This window comes from Zosterops lateralis, assembly GCF_965231275.1.
Source record: "Zosterops lateralis genome assembly, chromosome: 3".
Classification (NCBI taxonomy): Eukaryota; Metazoa; Chordata; class Aves; order Passeriformes; family Zosteropidae; genus Zosterops; species Zosterops lateralis.
In genome coordinates, this window is record NC_139764.1 from 104048745 (window position 1) to 104064830 (window position 16086).

Consider the following 16086-nt stretch of genomic DNA (forward strand, 5'->3'; position numbering starts at 1 on the left):
ACACTGGATAATAAATCCAATTTTTCTGAACAATATGTCCTACTTTAAACAAATCATTTATATCATCTTGGAATTTTACATGGTCCTCACAAAATGAGGCAGGTAATTGTTCAGAGGAATTGAATGTAAATATTATCATTTGTGATGCAAAATGAAGTTATGAATACTAGTGCAGGAATCAAAGCCTGCCCAGCTGACAGCTTGCAAGATACATCTGGCCTCCAGGACAATTTTCCACTATCTTATAAAATTTTACATCTCATCTGACAATTGGCCTTAGTGTAAATAGGACTGATGTCATCCCCTCCCAATTGCCAAGAAGTTGTAAAGTCTTGAATTAGATTTACAACTTGTTTATTCTCACCAATTACAGAGGCCAAGGCATACTTCTGGCCCTATAAATGCCTGTATAATACCCATGCCTAAGCAGAGGACATGAAAGTAAGCAAAGTAAAGTGCTGGATATAAAACTCCATGACTTGGAGAAATAAAAAAAATATGCATGCACAGCACTTTGAGGAAGCAAGTGCAGCATAGCCAGGACGTCCCACGCCAACTTTAATTGTGCTACAGCAAATTAACATCAGTACAGGGACACATCACAAAATACCAAGTGCAGCCAAATCCAGCATTCTTGGAGGATTTATACTCTCATTTTTAGCCCTAGCTGAAGCTGTGTCCCATGTTCACTTGTGCTAGTTAGTGTTTTATTCTAGCTTAACAATACTGTGTGTGCATACCTGAAGTCACACTCCCATGTGCAGTGAATGTGACTGAACGTGCTTGAATGTGGTATGTGCAGGGTGTGAAACAAGTACAGATGCTGTTTAATACGCCCTTGGCAAACCAGTTACCAGATATAATATTTTGTGTAGTTATATTGCAAAGGTCTAAAAAATGTGTGGGATTTTTCAATTTAAAAAAACACATTGTATTGACTCCTAATTTAAATATAATTTCTAAAGTATTTGGATGATTATAAATGCCAAGTGTATAAAATGAATGGATTCCTTTAATGACTAATTTTGTTTTTAGTTGTTAGCTTGTGTGTTTTATCTTAAAAGCCTGATTGACACAAGTAAAGTGTCAGTAAAGTCTGTGTAATGACAATAGGAATGACTGACTAATAACATAAGTAAATCTTGCAGGATAAATATATTAAATTGGAGGATTTCTTTCATACTTCTACATTTTAAACATTATTAATACTTGAAATTACTGTTCAATCTTTTATCTATATTTACAGTGATGTCTAGGTTTTAAAATCAAACACTTCTTTTTCCAAACATGACTTGGGGCAGTATTCTGTTTATTTCTTCTATTTATGCCTCCTTTATCTTTGAAGTTTTGTTTCCTTGGGTTTTTTAAACCCTTTATTTCATAACACATCCTTCAGGTTGAATACAAAATAACTTCCAACATCAATGTGCATATCATATTGTATTTTATTAAAATAAGTTACAAGATCCCAACTTACTTTCCCATTTAATTGAAAGAAGACATAGGCACATTTTTTTCCATTCTGCATTGCCATTTCAAAGTTTTATATAATGTAATTTATAATTTTTTCTGCATTTACTTTGAACTAAAAGAATAAAATATGCAGTTACTACAGAAAAGCAGTATCTGCAGTACAAACTGAAGCAGAGAAGGTATGAGTAGCTTCATGGCTATAAAGTGACTGTACATGAAGATCCGCAGGGTCACCGTATTTTCAAGACTCTTGTCTTCCTGAAGTCTTCTTGACATTTGTCAATAATAATAAACCAACTGCTGTTTTGTAAGCTGTGCAATGAAATAAAGCTTCCTGAAAACAATAAAAAGGCTCGATTCTGAAAAATTATTTTAAAATCAAGCAAAATGACAACTCAGACAATCTCCTGTCTGTCTTGATAGGCCTGCAGCTTCTGAGACACTTCCTCTAGTGGTCAGTTGTTAAGGGCAATAAAATAGATGGCTGTAAGGTTTGTTTGTTTGTATAGTCTTTCTCATGGCTGCATTTTCAAAAACCAGTCTGTTTTCTAGATGAGGTCAATACATGCTTGAAACAAAGATTTCCAAACATATTAGTGCTCTGTCAAAATCCAACATCTTCCCAAATAATCTCAACAACCCTAATTTCTTATAAAGAGTTGGATCAGGTGATACTCAGAGATGAGGAGCAGAAGATGATGGTCTCTGCTATGTTTTCCAGGTTGTCTTGAAAGGATGCTAGGATAGAAATGACGCATCAAAGAATAACTTGGGAAGAAAGCCTCAGTTCTTCGTAATAAAGTCTATTTCTAACTTAAACCCACAACATTTTCCTGCTTAACATGAGCTCTTGGGGTAGAAACATTGATCTCTGAAGGACGTGCTACTGCTGAGATGACATTACAGGTTTAAATATCTTGGTGTTCAGTTTTAGCTAGTTAGATTCCCTAGAATTATACATTATATTCCTCCTGCTTTTCCCAAGCAGATAAACTGAACTCCAAGCACATTGCAAGAGGCATGTGCAATTAGATCTCATAAAAATAACTGAAATTTACTCAAAAATTGGGAAAGTCTTGTGTCCTTGGCAGAAGTGTTTATTTGACTTTCAGAAACTTTGGCAAACTGCAAGATTTTGTATCTGTCTAAATGATTACATGTATAAAACTCACTGCTTTGCTCTCCTTTTATTTAATCTTTAATAGTCCACTCTTCCTTGATTTTGAGCCCCCAGGGATCAGGATGATAACCACAGACATAATGCTCCTTTAAATCAATTCCTATTTCAGTAAGAGCACCTTTGACAGAAAAAAGTGTTCAGTCTCAAAAATTTTCAGCAAAGAAAATCTGTGACAATCCTTGGTAAATTGTTGCCGTGATCAACCACTCTCACTTCTAAGAACTAAGCCTTATGATGCACAAATTCAACTTCCAGTTATTAATTCCTGCCATGTCATCTGAGGGCATTTAGTCCAGCACTCAGGCTTGCTGTGGTATGACAGAATTCACCACTTTCTCTTTGTTTATTGGTTGGGGTTTTTTTCCTCTCCCACATGTTTGTGGAATATCTAATCCAGGGGCTGACCACATTTCTCCTCCCGGCTGCAGACACAGCCCTGCAGCAAACGAAGCCGGCAAATTCGACCACCAGCCAGCACCTCAGATCTCCTACGGGCACAAGGCTTCCCACAGCCTCCAGCCTCAGCACCCTGCCCTGCAGCTCTCTCAGGCTCCTGTATCCCAGGATTCTAATAGGCTCACTCATTTTCAGAGAAAAGGAGGTGCTTGAAAATCACTGGGGACAGTGCCTGCCTATGGAGGTGGGATGCAGAGAAGTACCACAGCTAATGGGCTGTTGTCACATTGCCTGTGAAGCTGTCTCTAAAGTTTTGGGATATAATAGGAGGGCTCAAACTGAGTGTTTGATGTAACATTAAAACCCAGCCAGAAGAATTATGAGTAGAGCAGCGCTTGATGTTCAACATGGCACATATAATCTAGGGGATGAGGGTATATGCATTTATTTTATCTGTATTGTGTTGCTCTTCAATGAAATGTGAAAACATAGTAGTGTTTGCAACAACCTTTTTTCCCATAATATTTCTAAAATCACCCTGAAAATACTTTCTCTTTTGAGGGATATTTCTTCCCTGGTTTATATCAAAGCAGCTACCTATAAAATACCAGGAAAGTGCTGAATGCAGGTGATCATGTAAGAAAAAGGATATATTTCGTGGACAGAGCTTCAAGGCGTGAGGTCACTGAGTCCTGGAGGGCAATTATGGCTTCACATTTACAGGACTCTTCAGTTGTTACAAGACTGCTCGTTATGGCTCCTGAGAGAGAAAACAGCATTTAGCACATTTATTACAATTATTGAACATTTAAATCCCAAGAAAATGCTTGATCCTGTGGAAAGAACCAAACCCATGCTGTGAGACTACAGCAAGCACTGCAACCCTGGGCACTTGGGAAGGAGGGACAGCAGTCAACACGGGCTGGTGTGTAGCCAAGAGACCTGAGTGTCATAGTCCAGGACAGGCAAGAGAGTAACCAAGAAGGGAGCAGAGCACACCTGCCTACCTGGATCCTCTACACACTTTAAATTAGACCATTACTGAGAAAAAAAAAAAAAAAAAAAAAAGGAGAAAAAAAAAAGAAAAAAAAGGTACTGGCTGCAGAGACCAACCAGCCTTCCCATCAATTTTAATTGTGTCACCCCACAAGTACTCCTGTTTTCTAACATTTGCAATATGCATGCATAGGGAGTATCTTTCCTGATTCAAGAGAGTGAACACAAATCCATTTAAATGTCACATGAATATAGATGGAGGGAATCACATCATTCAAACAAGCCCAAGTGAATTTAAAATCTAGCAGACAGTCACAGCAATCTAACTGCAGGAACCAGTTAGTGTGCCAGAGGAGCCACCAGCCTCTTCAGAAAGAGAAAGTAAGCACTGCTATAGTCCACAGTGCTTCCATTGCATCTGTCCCTAGGTCTTGACTTCAGTCTTCCAGACTTGCAGGGGACCAGCCTCAGCTGACATCAAAAATGCCTTTTTCTACAAAATTCACAAAAAACCCCAGCAATGATGACAAAGGGTTCAGAGAGACAACAATTTCACTGTAGTATAATAATGTCAAGCATCAGTAGATGGCTGTGAGTTCTTAGCTACATGAAAGGCAATTTAACCTCACCTACTCCATAAAGTAAATAAGTTAAGGCTGCAGCACTTGCTGAAGGCTGAAAACAATGTATCAACAGCTACTGCACCACAGGTACTGTAGTGACATCTCCATCCACATCTAAGACTGGAATAAAAAGCTTCCAAAGGCAAACCTTCTTAAAAGAGAGCCTACAAATAAATTTTCAGTAAGTTATCAAGAGGTATTACCTGTATACAATACCCATCTCTTAATAAATGAGTTTTTAGCATCATTTGCAAAGGCAACAATAGCATATTAATAAATTTTGTCTGCTCTAGATATATAAAGGCATAGCTGATCAATGTCAAACAATGTGTTGTGAGCGTTGTAACAGTCAAAAAATAGAAATATTTTACACAAGTACATTTCCCTTTCTTCCTGGACTGTTGGGATTTTTGTTGTTGGTTTGGCTTTTTGGGTTTTTGGTTTTTTTGAGGTTTTTTTTTTTTGTTTGTTTATCAATCATGCCATTAATACTCCCATTTTGCAAGGAAACTGCAAAATCTATGAGGTTGCAGATCTGGCAGTGCAGAAACTCATTTGTCTTAAAGCCAGTGTTGAAATTGGTGTCTCCTTGATTCCACTGAGCCTGTGTTTGTTCAGCTCCCCTCTTTGGAACATTCCACTGGCTTTATGGTCAATGTACAAAGAAGAGCTGTTCAAGAGTCAGCTGGAGGAAGGCCAGTTCAAAACATCAAACCAACATGGTTGGTTTCCAACCAACTGCCAGTTAACTTTTTATGTCTGCATTTAAATTCTCCAATGACAGATACAGATCCTACTTGGATTTTGTCTGTTTTTAAAAAATTATTTTTCCAACCAACTCTGGCAATTGTCCAGAGGCATTCTGAATTCTTCTTCAGTCCTTCTGTGAAATTGAGAGTCTTCCAGTATTTGATATTCAAAATTTGGGGCACTCCGATGACACTGCGATGACCAGCAAGTCACACAAAACATGCTAAAACTGTGTTTTTACACTGCCTTTGTGTTCAAGTCCACATCAACAATAAACTACTTTTGCAGATGGTGTTTGTCTATATCCACCTATTTTAAAACTGTGTTCTTACACAGCATCTTCAGCCACTTGATGTGATGGCAGATTATTCCTGCTCTGAACCAGGGCTGGGCTGGGCACCTCTTGAGGTCCCTTCCTACCCAACTTAACTTCAGATTCTACATCAAACTATGGAGAGGTTCTGCCAACATTTCATCCCAGTATTGCCCATCTGAAGAGTAAACAGTTGGTGAGTTCATGCTTGCTGCACCCAGCTTGGAGGAGAAGCCAAGAATAACAAGGTTTAGCACTGCAGCAGCTCTAACCTGAGTATTGTTCCCTTTGGGACCCCCCCAGCCATTCTCCAAATGCTGGTGTGCAATGGAGACCCACATCCCAGAGACAGGAGCCCCAGAACCCTGCCTTGCCAACACCCCCAATTATTCTCATTTCATAAGGAATGCAGATTATGATGGATAGTATTTTTAAACACGGTGAGTCTTTAAATGTGTGATGATAGATAAGGGGCAACATTAAACTTAAACTCATTTTAAATACAATAATTACTATAACTAATCAAGGGCCAAACTAGCTCAAAATATTAGTGGAAAGAGGCATAAAAGAATGAAAAGGGATTATACTTCTTGAGAGCTTGTAAACTGATAGACCATTTCTCAAACAGATTAAAAATGTTTAGCACGTTAAAAAGAGGTGCTTCAATAAATAAATAAACATATTCAGAAAAAAAAAAAAAACAACATCAAGTTATTACTTGAGCATGTTTTGTCATCCGAATTTAAGATAAAACCTTCATAGCAGTCACAGGTCTATGATCCACTCACATAGACCTGCTGCCAGTCATGGGTTCCTGATGCACACACCAGTTCACATAGGATGTGCTTTGGAGAAGCAGTTATCCCAAAACAAGATAACATTTTTAATGCTTCCCAATGGCAATGCTTTTCCAAGCTGGGAGCCTGTACTCTATGAATCTTAGCAGGAGCTACTGGGAAGTGTAACTGGTCTCGCCTTGGAGCAGCAATTATCTTATACTGGGGATTAATACATTAATTAATGCAAGGGATATCTCAGACCTTGATCCCTCTGACCCAGCTGTGTAACCCCACCAGATGTGAAATACCACATCTGCTCCAAAGGCACACTAGGAAGGTTTCCACTACACAATAATTTACAGTAAAGGAGACTGGGGAGGAAAGAAACACTTCTGGAATTGTTACATTTTTACTGTAAAACAAACTCACTGAGAAGCTAAAGAAAGGAACAGCAAGATGAAATTCAGCCTGGCGGGGAGGACACCACCTCAAACTGTCTTGCTTGGTGGTACACACATTCCACAGTACTGCAAAGTGTGTGACTAACCCCAGCTATTCTCCCTTCAACAGTTTCTCAGTTCTGGGTTTGCTGAATATTACATAAATCAGGGAAGGCTTTATTTATAAGTTGACCAAGACTGCATGGGGAGTATTTACTAACATTGTTACATATAAAGTTCTTTATATCTCTGAATTTTGCTCAAAGTGGGCAAGGCAGAGTGACATAGAACTGAGTGCACCTGAAAGTTCCTCAGACAGATACAAATATATTGATATGTTAACAGGAGCTATTGCAATGCATGCACTTAGCTGGGGAGGGGATGGGTGGGAGGGATCAGCAATCTCTTACTTGAGCAGGTCTTCCTGTCTGGGTTGAGGGTGTAGCCTTGGTGGCAGTCACAGGTGTAGGACAGGTCATCCCTCACACAGACCTGCTCGCAGTCGTGCCTGCCAGGTGCACACACATCGGCAGCTGAGGGAGGCATTTCAGAGAACAATATTAATCCATATCCAAACTTCAGCCTTTAGTGAAGTTTTAGTCAGTGAAGTCACTTAGAAGTGAAGGTCGTAGTGATTCCCATTTGCAAATGTATCTTCACTTGGATTCAAACCAGAATGTTTTTACTGCATGTCAGTGTGCTATTAATCAGAGCAGGGTGCACAGAGTGCATTTTTATCTTGCTATCAACGTCACAAAATTAGTACAAAATTTTGGAATACTGGCAACACTTTTTTGCAGCTGTAACAGATGGCAAAAGGAATGGAACTAGAAGTGATGAAGTTACAAAACAATTATCCAACGGAATTTCAGAGAACAAATATCTTGATTTTAAAAGACTGTTTGGCATTACTTCAGCTCTAATTGAGTTGGAGAAGACACTGTTTTATGGAGTAAAAAGACCATAAACAGAAAAGTATATGTGGCTGCTAAAAAAGATGTGACACCCACTGCCAGTTACAAAGTGGGCGCTTTATGTGTGAGGCTGCTGTTTTCTGCCAAATTTAACACGTCAGTTCTGAAAGGGCAAGCTGAGAAGGAGCTCCTATATTTGGATGTCTTTGCAGTAAGAAGGCCCAGTAAGGCACAAGAAAAAATAAAGGATGGAGAAAGAAAGGAAGAGAGGAAGAGAGAGAGAAAAGAGAGCGAGAAAGAGGGAAATAAAGGGGAAGTGAAAGGAAGCAAAGAAAAAGAAGAAAAATAGGAATAAGAAAAGGAAAAGGGAAAGGGAAAAAAAGACCTCCCAAACCTAGACTATTTTTGCATCATTTTTGCACATCTTTGCGATATAATTGCTACAAAGACTTGAATGATTTGGAAATCATTAGCAGGATACTGCAAAATGAGATTCAAAAGGAATTTAAAAAGCAAGCATGTGAAGAAAATAATTTAAAGTTTGAGTATGCAGAAGGAAAATCAGTGCTATGAAATGAGGTTTGGGATTGGACTGCCAAAGGGGAGGCCTAATTGAATTTACATTCCCTCACGTTTATTGCTTCTCTGTAATACCAGCTAAGAGCTAATCCTAGGCACCATATTTATAAAATCAGCTCCTAACTTAGGCAGGAAGAAATACTGAGGCTCTCTGGCTTCACCTCTTTGAGATGTGAGACCTGTGACTTGGGAGATTTGCCTAGGAACTTCCTGGAACTGGAAGCATAAGTTCAACAGTTTGTCACACAAAATATAGTAAGGAAAGGAATTATAGGGGAAGTGGGGGGGGGGGGGGGGGGGGAAGGATTTTCCCTAAATAAGTCACCAATGAGACATCCAAAGAAATTCAGAATGAAGATCAAACCCTAAAAAAGTGAAGATAATATAGAATAGATATTCATTTGTAGATAATATATACTTATGTGTACATCCCTGAGTACCAGCTACATCTATGCTCTTGTTCTCCACAAGAGACCAGCACTGAGAAGGAACATTTCCCTCCATCCTCTAGAGCTCTAAGGCTGAAATATTTTTTAAGGTCCAAACACATCCACCAGAAAGAGCAATCTTACTCATGATGATACAGATTGCAATCTCTCTTCCAGCACAGTCCATGCTCTCCCTCATCTCATTCCCTTGTGCTGCTTTGCTGAAGAGTTTTCTGACAGAAGTGGTCCACATCATGTATGGGATATGGCAATTCATGTTCCATGGGTGTGAAAATACTGTGAAATCCTCAAGAAAATGCCAAATGCATTTTAATCTTAACCAAACACAAGCTTCACACAACTGCAGAAGAGCCAAGGATCTCAAATTACTACTGAACATATGGGAAAACAAATTTGCCCTGAGTTTTCAGGAGTTGTACAGAAACTCTGGGATAATGTATCAGAAAAATAACATAAATTAGCCATATTTTTAAAAGCTGCTTGCTTTTAGTGAAACACAATTTTTCCTTAATCAGATCTTACCTGAGCAAGTCTTTTTGTCTGGATTCAGAGTGTATCCTTCATAGCAGCCACAGCTGTAGGATCCATCATTACTCAGACAGACTTGGGCACAGTCATGCCTTCCAGGTGCACACATGTCCATGGCTGTGGTGCGCCATGGTTTAGGAAAGAAACCTATTAATCCCTTCCAGATACTTCACTGTTTTAAGTGCTCAACATTTGCAATTACAATTTAATTACAATTTAACCAGTGTCCTACTACATTATTATATTATGTATATTATAATTATTATATTATGTCAGCAGACAACTGAATTCAACTATTATTTAATGGAGGAGGCAGATACTGCAGGACATGACTACACCACATCTCATGGAGTTCTGTCTTCCATCAGCAATTCCAACAGTCTCATACATCCATCCCCAGCCAGGATGAAGCTAAAAACCCACATGATATGAGCTCCATGTCAGACTATGCAGCTAAACAATGCTTATGGAATTCTCAGAAGACCATAAAAAGGTAGCTAAGTGCCAAACTGCATTTTTTAATCCTCAAATTTAAACAAAAATGCAACGTTATTTGAACCAAGGAAAATATTACAGCTGAGTTCTCATTTTAGGGTAACTCACAGAAAGCAAGTCCAAATCTCCATGAGTTTTATGTATTCAAGTAGCCTTTAATTGTTACCTGAGCAAGTTTTCTTGTCTGGATTCAAGGTGTAGCCTTCATAGCAGTCACAGACATAGGATCCATTGTTACTCACACAGATCTGGTCACACTCGTGCCTCCCAGGTGCACACATGTCCACAGCTTGTTAGGCATGTTAGAGAAATAACTCATTGTTAATAACAAGCAGTTTGGGATGGAGTACACATTCCCATTTTTTAATATATTTTGATTAGGAATCAGCTCAGAAATGGCAACAGAAATTGAAGGAATTAGAAGAAGTGATAGGAGAAAATATCTATAGTGTCTACATCTGAAGACTTTGTTTTGGGATCTGGTCCTAATGAATGGATCTATAGGCACAATAAAAAGGACAGTGATAGAATCAAAATACATCTCACCATTACTTGCAGCTGAGTTTTACTTAATATTCATTTCTAGAAGTTTATTATTGAAAAAGAGACAAAGATGATTGTTGTTTCAACAGAAGCACACAAGTGTCATCTCAAATGCAAGTATTGTGTTAATTTTTTTTTTTTTTCCTAGTTGAACTCATTATCCAAAGGAGTAATACCTGAGCAGGTCCTTTTATCTGGATTCAGGGTGTATCCTTCATAGCAGTCACAGAGGTGGGATGCCCCATTACTCACACAGACCTGCTGGCAGCCGTGGGTCCCCAGGGCACACACGTTCACAGCTACAAAGGGCATTGACAGAGAGGTATTTCAGTCATCCCAGAGGACAGGAACAGGCATTAATCATTCATGCTTACAGAAGTACATCTTGCACTGTTTGCTGGATTAGTGGCAGTAAATGTCAGTGCTGTTTTGCTGTCACAAGTTACAGGGCTCCCTTGCACCACTCCATAGCCAGGAGAGAGAGGTCATAAACAGCACAGAAATAATTCATTACCTGAAGTGGCAGGAGAAAAGATGAATTGAAAAGTGTTCAACACAGAGAGATTTTAAGCACTCAGTAATATTACACTGGAAAGGTGAATTCAGCAATGAAAAGGAACTTCTGCCTCTTTGTACCCAGTCCCCTTCTATTACAGATGACCAGTGGGAGGGAGGGAGGGAGAAAGGCAGGAAGGCAGGAAGGCAGGAAGGCAGGAAGGCAGGAAGGCAGGAAGGAAGGAAGGAAGGAAGGAAGGAAAAGAAATTAGAGAGAGAAATGGGAAGACAGGTCTGTTTTTACCTGAGATTTTTACTTAGATTAGTAGTTACTAACTAGTATTATTGTGGGTATGGATTACTGGTAAAATCAGTCTCCAAAGCAATACTGCTGAGATAAAAAATCAGAAGCAAAAGTGCTTGAACCTTCTCAGGTATTTCTGAAAACAAGGCAATTTTGTGGCAACAAAATGGCAACATTTCCCATTTTCTAAAACAAGGAAGATTTAGAAGTCCACTAAAAAGGCTGATAGAGTTGTCTTCACATTTTGAAACAGAGACAGCACCTTTTCATTGTGCTATACACTTGGGAATAAGAGAATTAATCTCCATGTCTTATGAACAAAATCTCTGGGTGATATTTTCAAGCATAAGTGAGAAGCTCAGACTCAAATGGTCAGATTTTTGTGGTAGGAAAGTCAAACGTCCACAGACTTGGACAGCTATTCAAGCCTAAGACTTTTCCATCTCTGGGATGGCCTCATCCTGAATAATGCTCTCAATGCATCAGGAACTTGATCTTAGCCAACTATTTTTTCCCCTGAACATTCGTTTTCCTGTTTTCAGCTCACCCTACAAACAAATTAATGGCCTTAGGCAAAGGGAAAGAAAATCCTATTTGCCACTGGTGAGTCCAGATTTCTGACCACAAAGCACTCTGGAGCTGGAAAGGGACACAGTTTGCCACACTGTCTTACAAGACCCTCTTAGATTCATTTGGATTATAGGAGTCTTTAAAAAGACTGTTTCCTTCACCCTGTTTTTTTTTCATGAATCCCACAGATTCTGGCAAACTGCACACAGACGACTTAGAGTTACACTGGAAGTACATTTGTGAGCTCTCTGATTTACCCTCCAGCCTTGCAGGGGCTTAATTTCTATGCTTCAGCACAGTAAACATAAAAATAGGTTTATTCTTAAGAACTGGAGATTTTCTTTGCTGCTAGAAAGGACTTGCTTTGGTGAGAACACAGGTGGACATGAGTGCTATCTATGTTCACAGCACATGTACCTGTCCAGGCAGGTGGGCACTTGGGGGGAGGATCTGGTCACATCAGCAGCACAACATGACGTCAAGCCAAACCTCAAGGCATTTCCTATGCTAATTATTGAGCAAAGTGTCCTGTCTGCAGGTGGTCTTACACATTTATTTCATACCTAGAGAAAGAGGTCTATTCACTCTAAACATACTCAAAAAGGTATGATGGTAATTTTTAGTAAGGCTCTGAACTAAAAGTAACACACTGCCAATCAAACTCCCAAGGGATTGGCTGTTATTTTAATTCTCTTACACTGTTATTTATAACTGATTTTACCTATTATTTGCTGGAGATTTATTTTAAAGTAAATTCCTTATAAATTCACAATAAAAATCTACTTTGCACAAGTTTTTAAATTGTCAGAAAGTTGTCATTTAATTTTTGTGAGTAGGGCTGTGTTACAGCTATCTATAGGCAGTTCTAAATACTCCAGATGACCTTTTTCCCTGTAAATGACAGTAACAGCCCACTCTGACCTAGCATTGTTAGTGGAGTTCTAGCCTAAACCAAAAACATACGGCATTATTGTAAGATCAGCCCTGAAAAAGCAAAGCTAATTCATCCCATCTCACAGTTCCTTGTCTAAACCAAGTTGCAAAGAAAGAGAAGGACGTGTGAGCCTGGCACACTGGAAAATCCCAGCAGTGCCTAAGGAGTGAAAGCCTGTCATGAGATAACCTGCTGCTGCATTTGGGCACTTTATCCTGCACCAGATTGCTCAAGCCAATGCAGTGGTTTACCTGCCACACTGATTTGCCTACTCTTAACCTATAGTGAATCCCTTCAGCTCCACACTCCTGCCTTCCTTGCGTTTCAGTGAGATGGGAAAAGAAATGAGCAGCCTGCACAGCTCTGCTGTGTACCTTCAATAATGCAGTAAATATATGCAATCAAACCTTGTCCAGATTGCTATGACTTCTCTTTCTCTCTAAATCTGACCGACTGCACAAGGAGGTCCACTCAAGTCAGGTCTGTTACCTACACTAAGGTCACTATTCAAAATGAAAGGCCATTACTTGGCCTCCACTGAAAAAGAGGGTAGGCTTGTTTGCCCAATGGATGGTAAAGGAAATATTTAGATGCAATACATAACATTTCTGAAAAACTTCTTTCTTAAGGAGTGGAACCGCAGCAGAAGCCAAAAGGAGCCAAGTTACACCACTCTCTTGGACTGATCCCCTTACCACAGAAAGTCTCCCTGAATCTGAACGTCAGCTTTTCAATCACACCATAGGTCTCCACATAGAAGACGTGTTCATCCAGAGGCTCACTGGCCATTATCCTCAGGGACTGCATGTCTGCCCGGTCCACCCCGACGGCGTAGATCTCGATGCCGGCCGCCCGCGCGCTCGCCGCCACTTCTTCAACCTGGTCTTGTGGCCGCCCATCCGTCACAACAATGACCACCTTGGGGATGTTGAGGGTTGCTGGCCGGGTACCCATTTCCTCAGTGAAGACTTCATCCATGGCAGTTTGGATGGCAAGGCCGGTCATGGTGCCAGCAGACAAGGGCTCAATGTGGGACACAGCCTCCTTCATAGAGGCTTTGTCAAAGTAGGTGCGGAGGGGAAACTCCACCTTGACGGTGCTCGCGTAGTTCATGACAGCCACACGCGTTGTTCTTTCTCCAACATCCAGGGTGTCGATCATTTCTGACAAGAAGATTTTCACTTTCTCAAACTCCTCAGGCCGGACGCTACGGGAGCTGTCTACGATGAAGACGAGGTCTAGAGGCCGGTTCTTACAGGCAGCATCTGCCAAGAAGGAAGGAAAGTGCTTCAGTCATCTCCTACACTGGGCAGGAGCTCTCACCCAAGGGCAGTGAGTGCTGTCATGGCAAACTGCTCTTGCCAGATAAAGTTGGTTGATTCTTTATGAAAAGGCTTCAAATTATATATTAGAGAGTCTTAAATATTAATTTTGACAAGTAATAAATAACTGAATTTTTCAGATAGGTGCACATTTGAGCCCTCAAAATTTCTAACTATTCTTGAAACAAAGGGTTGTGGTTTTCGTGTAACAGCCAACAAAGAGATGGAGCAATTATATATAAATGAACTTTCTGCTTATTTTCATAAAGCCGGAATTCCAATTTTTATAAGATAAAGAAATAAAATGGCAAAACATCTGAGTAGATTACACAGGGAACAGATCCTAATATTTTTTAGGATAGTAACAATATAAACTGCTAATAAGAAATTATTTCTTGTTTGTAAATCACAATCCAAAATACACAAGAAGAAGAAATAAAGGCCAACAAGGAAAAAGATACAAACAATGCTGTAAAAAGGCTTTTTGGGCAATTGTTATTGTTTTAAGGCTTGAAGAGCAGAGAAAAGTGAAATTACTTTGAAGTAATTTTACATGTAAAAATGAACATTTACACACACACTTCCAAAATTCCTCACTGCCATAGAAATCTAGACAGAAGCAGAAAAGCCACAGCTCAGATCAGAGACAAGCTTCACTTCTAGGAAGACAAAAACCAATCAAGGCAGTGACAGCAGACGACCAACATGCTCCATCCCTGTCCTGATACCACATCCTGACACTGATGGTAACATGTACTTACTTTATACCATCAAAGTTGGATTTGCAGCTGAAAAAGGGACAACCCTAAACAAGAGTATTTCTATAAAAGAGACATTCTGGCTGACCAACAGATTAAATAGCAAAATATGAGGTGTCCAGTTTGAATTCACAGCTTGAGGGCTGTTTTGGGAACCTGACACACTTCTCCTGGGACTATCAAGTTCACTTTTATTGTTCTATTCCAGCTAAATTTAAAAAAAACCTTCACAAGTATCTTAAAAGTAGAGGTGAAAATAGCACTTTTTGTTTCAAGGCATTAGAAACCTTTTTTCTCTATTTCAAGTGAAAACAGAGGGAAAACATGAAATTGCACAAATTCCCTTAGGAAGCACAGCAGCATAGTTGATTTTGCCTTTGGATGGAGTAATAGACCAGACGAATCTAGGATCCCATCCAGGTATCTTCTGCGTAATTCTATATTCATCCTGTAACTCAGTTTTGCCCTTGGGAAGCTGAGAAAACATGAAGAAAAGTTAGTGCATGCATGGGTAGCTTAAGACGTAAAAAAAAAAAAAAAAAAAAAAAAAAAAAAAAAAAAAAAAAGACAAGCAAGGTTTGTCAAGAAAGAAAGAAAGAAAGAAAGAAAGAAAGAAAGAAAGAAAGAAAGAAAGAAAGAAAGAAAGAAAGAAAGAAAGAAAGAAAAGAAAGAAAGAAAGAAAGAAAAGAAGGCGCAGTGCAATGCAATGTTTGCAGGTAGAAGAATTCTCCTTTTTTAGATTGAGAAAAAAAAAGCTTTTCAGCAACCTGGTCCTCCCACGAGTCTGAAATAAAGATGTTTGGAGTAAAGAGCGCAGGTAGGGAAGGGCTGCGCGGGGCTCAGAGGCGCGGGGCGGCAGCAATAGGGGCAGCACGAGGGGCGGCAGCGAGCGGGGCGCCGGGCGCGGAGCGGGGCCGGGGGATGCGGTACCTGCCATGGGGCCGGCTGGGAGCGGCTGGCGGCGCGGGCGGAGCGCGGGGCCCCGCGGGGCCGCGGGCAGCGGCAGCAGCGCCAGCGCCAAGCAGCAGCAGCAGCAGCTCAGGATGCCGAGCGCCCGCCCCATGGTGCTGCCGCCGGCCCCGCGCCCGCCGCGCCGCCTTTAAAGCTGCCGGGACGGGGAAGGGGGACGGGACAGCGAGGGGGCATCGGCCGCACCCGCCGCCTCCTCCCCAGGGCGGGCCGGTGGCCCTCGCTCCCCCGCCCCGGCGGGCGCCCAGCCGCGGGGACAGAGAGGGAAAGGATTTG

General features: G+C 40.5%; 1 protein-coding gene across 1 annotated transcript; it reads right to left on the bottom strand.

Annotated features, from left to right (window-relative positions):
• Positions 1-1524: 1524 nt before the first annotated feature.
• MATN3 (matrilin 3) lies at positions 1525-15334 on the bottom strand. The gene is made up of 7 exons (XM_083858126.1): positions 15129-15334; positions 13457-14026; positions 10635-10757; positions 10082-10204; positions 7361-7483; positions 3702-3809; positions 1525-1924 (listed from the first exon to the last, which is right to left on the bottom strand). Exons 1-7 carry the CDS (start codon positions 15286-15288, stop codon positions 1869-1871), a joined length of 1263 nt encoding a protein of 420 aa, XP_083714252.1. The 5' UTR covers positions 15289-15334; the 3' UTR covers positions 1525-1868.
• Positions 15335-16086: the final 752 nt, after the last annotated feature.